This window comes from Chinchilla lanigera, unplaced genomic scaffold (genome assembly GCF_000276665.1).
Source record: "Chinchilla lanigera isolate Chin_1 unplaced genomic scaffold, ChiLan1.0 scaffold00004, whole genome shotgun sequence".
Taxonomy (NCBI): domain Eukaryota; kingdom Metazoa; phylum Chordata; class Mammalia; order Rodentia; family Chinchillidae; genus Chinchilla; species Chinchilla lanigera.
Window position 1 is genome coordinate 40810699 of NW_004955405.1, and position 4649 is coordinate 40815347.

The following is a 4649-nucleotide window of genomic DNA, read 5'->3' on the forward strand; positions in this document are numbered from 1 at the left end:
CTCCTCCTCCTCCTCTTCTTCCTGCTCCTGCTCTTCTTCTTCCTGCTCCTGCTCTTGCTCTTCCTCCTCCTCCTCTTCTTTTTAGGAAGGCCTGCTGGGTGAGGAAGACCTGCCCCGGGGCTGGTTGGCGGTGTTCGCTTCAGCCCACTCGACGTTATAGTCCACACAGCCGCATATCCACCTGCTCACACGCATGCACACAGCAGGGTGCTGCACCACAGCCCTGTGTGTGTGCGTGTGTGCACGCACGTGTGTGCACGTGTACTGTTATTCCGGGATGAGGGAGCCGGTGCCTGATCTGGGAAGGAGAGCTGAGATCCCCATTTTTTTTTTTTTTTTTTTTGGTCTTGTTTTCTTGTATTTCCAAAACATTTTTACGCAGAAACCTTTAAGATAGTTTTTTCAGTGCATCCATAAGGCAGTTTTTCCTGCACATATTTAATAACAAACGTCAGTCTCCCTTGTATGTGATTCAGTCAACTTCGGATTCTTTGGCTAACCAGTTTTCCAGCCTGGGTGGGTGCCTTTCTTTGGGGGGGGCCTCAGAGTTCCTGTCTGTGAAATGGGAGGGAAGTCACCCGGCTGTTCCTGAGGCCCCTGCCCAGCGAGCGTGAGCTTTCCTAGCAGAGCCTAAAAACAGCGTGTGCTGCTACTGCCATCTAGCAGTCCAGCGGCGCCAGCGTGTGAACGCGGCGCTTCGGGGGTGTTGAAAGAGGCCGGATGCTAACGAAAACACAAAGGCGCCGGGCGGGCAGACGGTCCACAGCCCCCGAGGGCTTTCGGAGCTAGGGAGGACAAATACGCAAACAAGTCCTTCCACATTCAAGACGCAGCCCTGAGCCTGTGGTCTCTGTTGGACGCGGCAAAGCCATCGCTGCCATTCAGGGTGCCGGGCGCTTTGGCGAGGTCCCGGGTTACTCCGCACGGCAGGCGTTTGTGGCGCCGCTTCCGTGCACAGCGCCATGCAAAGGTACGTGGGTAGGGAGTCTCAGGCGGCGCAGGCTCCGGCCCTCCGAGGGCGAGGCTGTGGCGCTGTGCGGAAGCTCATCAGTTCTGGCGTTCAGTGAATGCATCGCAGCCCCGACAAGCCTCGCCCCTGAGCGTGAGGGTCGGGGGACGGCGCAAGGGCGGCGCCCCAGGCCTCCGTGCCTGGAAAGGGCCTTCCGAAGGGCCGCGGCGGGGACCTGCGGCTTGCGGCCCCTCGACCACTTCCCCCGCATGACGGCGGTGTGTTCCAGATGCCCCGCCTTGACCTCTCCACCTGAGAGCTCCTGAGAGCTTGCCACACACCCTGCCCTCACCGGGCTGCCTAAGAGGGAATCTGGGCCCGAGGCAGACCCCGCGCAGGTGCATGCAGGGCTCAGCTCCGCCGCCTCGCCGCACCCTGTCCGTCCCGGGCCCACACTCAGCAAACCGGCCGTGCTCCTGGTTCTGGCCTCACTCCCGCGGCCGTCTGTGCAGACCGAAGGAACTGAACCAACGGCTGAAATCCAGCTCCTGCCCGGGGACGGCGTGGTCGGCCCAAGTGCTGTCCAGAAACCACGGGACGCTGCCACCTGTTGGTGATGCATTACCTTACTTTAAATTTTAAGCACAACTGGAGTTCAGCATTTAATTGAATTTACACGCTTTAGCAGTAACACTCATTACATCCTCCAGGCCGGAGGTGCTTTCTCCAAAGGAACAATCCCAGGAGGTGCTGAAGCTTGCTCCTTCCAGTTCTGGTCTCCACCCCAGCTGCCTGGTCCTTTGATTGGCCCCTGTCTTCACAGGAAAAACCGGCAGTCCCTGCGGCAGGGACCTGCCCTGGATCACCTGTGGAAGTGGCAGGGACGGAGCTCAAACCCGGTCCCTGTCACGCTCCCAGCGCAGAGCGTCCTACGCTAATGTTCTTTTCCAGTTTGAAAACACCGAACACCTTTATGGCTTTCCTCACCCTAAGGTGCGGCAGTGCTAACATCTGTGCATCCTCACCCCGTGTCTTTAATGCTTGCGCTGTCTGCACATTTGTGCTCTTACGTATAGCACAACTATAATTTTTGGTCAACACCAAAAAGACTCTCTTTTTGTATTCATTCATGTGTACGATCACTCGTGTCTCCAATTAAATTTAGCAAATGCTTCTTCTATGCCGCGCAGAGATATAACAGCGGAGGGCGGGGCATCCACGGCACCCTCATGAAACGAACAGTCTAGGGGAAGAAAGGAGCAACTAATCACAATAAGAAAAATACATTTTTATTTGTTATTCCCAAGGAAAACTTGTTCCGGGAAAACAGGTAACAAGAGAAGCTAGTCTACACTGGGGACCGCAAAGGCTTGGCTCAGAAAGAAGTGGCTCGTTCAGGCGATCGTCCGCAGCGCCCCAGGGCTTGGCCGGCGCCCACGCCCAACCCCCGCTCTCTGGTCCTCACCCTGAGATTCTGCCTCGATCAGTGTGGGTGGCGCCTGGGTCTCGGAGTTTTTAGGAAGCTCTGTGTGTCCACCCGTGCCGACAGCAACGCTGCTGCACCTGGCATCGCCGAGGCCTTGAAACGGTCGCTTCCTTCCTGCCCTCTGCTTGGTGCTCGGCTCTGAGCGCTGGGCCGCTCCCTGATGCTCCTGTTTCCTTTTCCCGCAAGGTCTCCTCTCTTTTCCCGGACTCTGTGCTGGAGGCGGTGCCCGTGGTTCCATCGCCTGCTCCGCTATTCTGACTGCTTCTTCAGCATCACACGCAGCTGAGCGCTTCAGTCCCTTCCTGCTCCCTGTTCCGTTCCCCAAGCTCACATTCCTACTGTACCTTCCCGCTGCACATGGATGCCTTCCCACCCAATACGGCCTCCAGAGTTGTTGCTTTTCCTCCAAAACATTGTCATCATAGTTTCCCAACCCTGCTGTAGTGAATGACTATAAACTCAGTGACCCAAAAAGGCACAACTTTATTCTTTTAGGGTTTCAGAGGTCAGATGCCTAAAATTGGCCTCACTGAGTTACACTGAAGGTGTCTACAGGCTGCGCTCCTTCCAGAGGCTCTGGGGAAGAGTTTGTCCCCTTGCCTTCTCCAGCGCAGAGAGGCGATTGCATTCCTTGGCTCCTGGCCCCTTCACAGCGAAGACAGCAGCAAGCAGTCCCCCTCCCCTCTGATGAAAGGGGCCTGTGACCACATCCGGTGTGTGGGGACCCAGTGAGCATCTTCACCACCCCAGCCAGGGGCAGAACGCGCTCACCACTTCCCCAGTTCGGATGCGGCTGCACTTGGGCCATCACCGTCTTCCCCAGTCACCTCCCAACTTCGCTGCTCTCCTGCTAGGGCTGCCTGTCTCCGTCTCTCACCGCACAGCTCGAGCGGCTCCTCACTGTCTCCTCGGGTGTCCCCTCCCCTAGTCTGTCCCTCAATGTGCTCCGCTGCCAGTCGCCGGAGAGCCCCTCAGGCGGTGCTGGTAGCTTGGCGAGAGCTTTCTGCCTCTCCCTGGGGGAGCTCTTCAGTAATTTTTTGGAAATAAATTTCTTTTACCAGCACCTTCCCTTTGCTTTCTTCTCTAATTCCATCTTCTCATCTTCCCAGGGAGAACCACGACCTTGAACCTCGTGTGACCTCGTGAGCGCATGGGGTTGTCGGTCTCCAACGTACGCAGACATCTGCAGCACTGGGGTTTGAATGCGTCCCCAAAGCTCATGTGCTGGAAGTGGGGTCCCCGGTGCAATAGTACTGGGAAGTGGGGTCTAGCAGGAGGCAGTGAGGCCATGTAGGCTGGGCCCCTGGGAGGGGCGGTCATCAGAGTGGCTCGGGCAGCAGCGGAGCGGGCCGCGAGATAACCAAGCCTGGCCACCTCTGACACGCTCTCCCAGCTGACGGTGCTTACCAGATGTGCCTGGGCTTCCAACCTGGATTTCCCCGCCTCCAGGCCGTAAGAGAGAGATTAATTCCTGATGAGCTACCCAGCTTGGTGGGATGTGGTGGTGCACACCAGTAACCCCAGCACTCAGGAGGCTGAGACAGGAGGATTGCTGTCACTTCAATGCCAGCCTGAACTACATAGTGAGACCTGTTTCCAGAAAAATTTTTTTAATAAATAAGTAAATAAAAATTATATAGCCCGTGGTATTCAGTTATAACAATACAAAACAGACGAAGACTCATAGCAACATAAGGAATATTTTGAGACTATTTAAAACGTTAATATAAAAGATACCCCACTGTTTATAACTTTCTGAAAACTCCTTTTTTCACTCGATTGTGTTTCTGAGATCTCTGCTTACATGTACATACAGAATTGTCCATTCTTTTAACTGCTCTCCAGAAGCGATAGAGTGTGCTGCGTTTCCGTTTTCAAATTTTACATTGTTTTTGGGTGGGAGAATTACTTACATGGTCAGGAGCAGAAGTTGTGGAAAATAGCTCATACTGAAGCCTTGTGGCAGCTGTACCCTATCTACCTTCTCTCGGCCGCACAATTTATAAATGAGTTTCTTGTAGACCACTGCAACATTTAATTAAACAAGGGCAAGTGCATACAGTATTCTTATTTTCAAGTCTTCCATCTTGTAAAATGAGCACATTCTGTTCGACCTTTTGGGTTGCTCTTTTTCGCTTAGCAGTGCGTCACTGAGCCATGGTGAAGTTGTGGCTTCTCAGTTTTTTTGTGGGGGGGTTGTCTTTTTTTGAGACA

At 54.5% G+C, this 4649-nt stretch overlaps 1 protein-coding gene across 1 annotated transcript in view; it reads left to right on the plus strand.

The window, feature by feature from the left end:
- Positions 1 to 3498, plus strand: part of LOC106149631 (translation initiation factor IF-2-like) — a gene marked incomplete at its 5' end in the record, with an annotated part of 10282 nt that extends 6784 nt beyond the window's left edge. Inside the window, 1 exon segment of the mRNA XM_013519110.1 lies at positions 2622 to 3498. Coding sequence (XP_013374564.1) covers positions 2622 to 2721 — 100 coding nt within the window.
- Positions 3499 to 4649: the final 1151 nt, after the last annotated feature.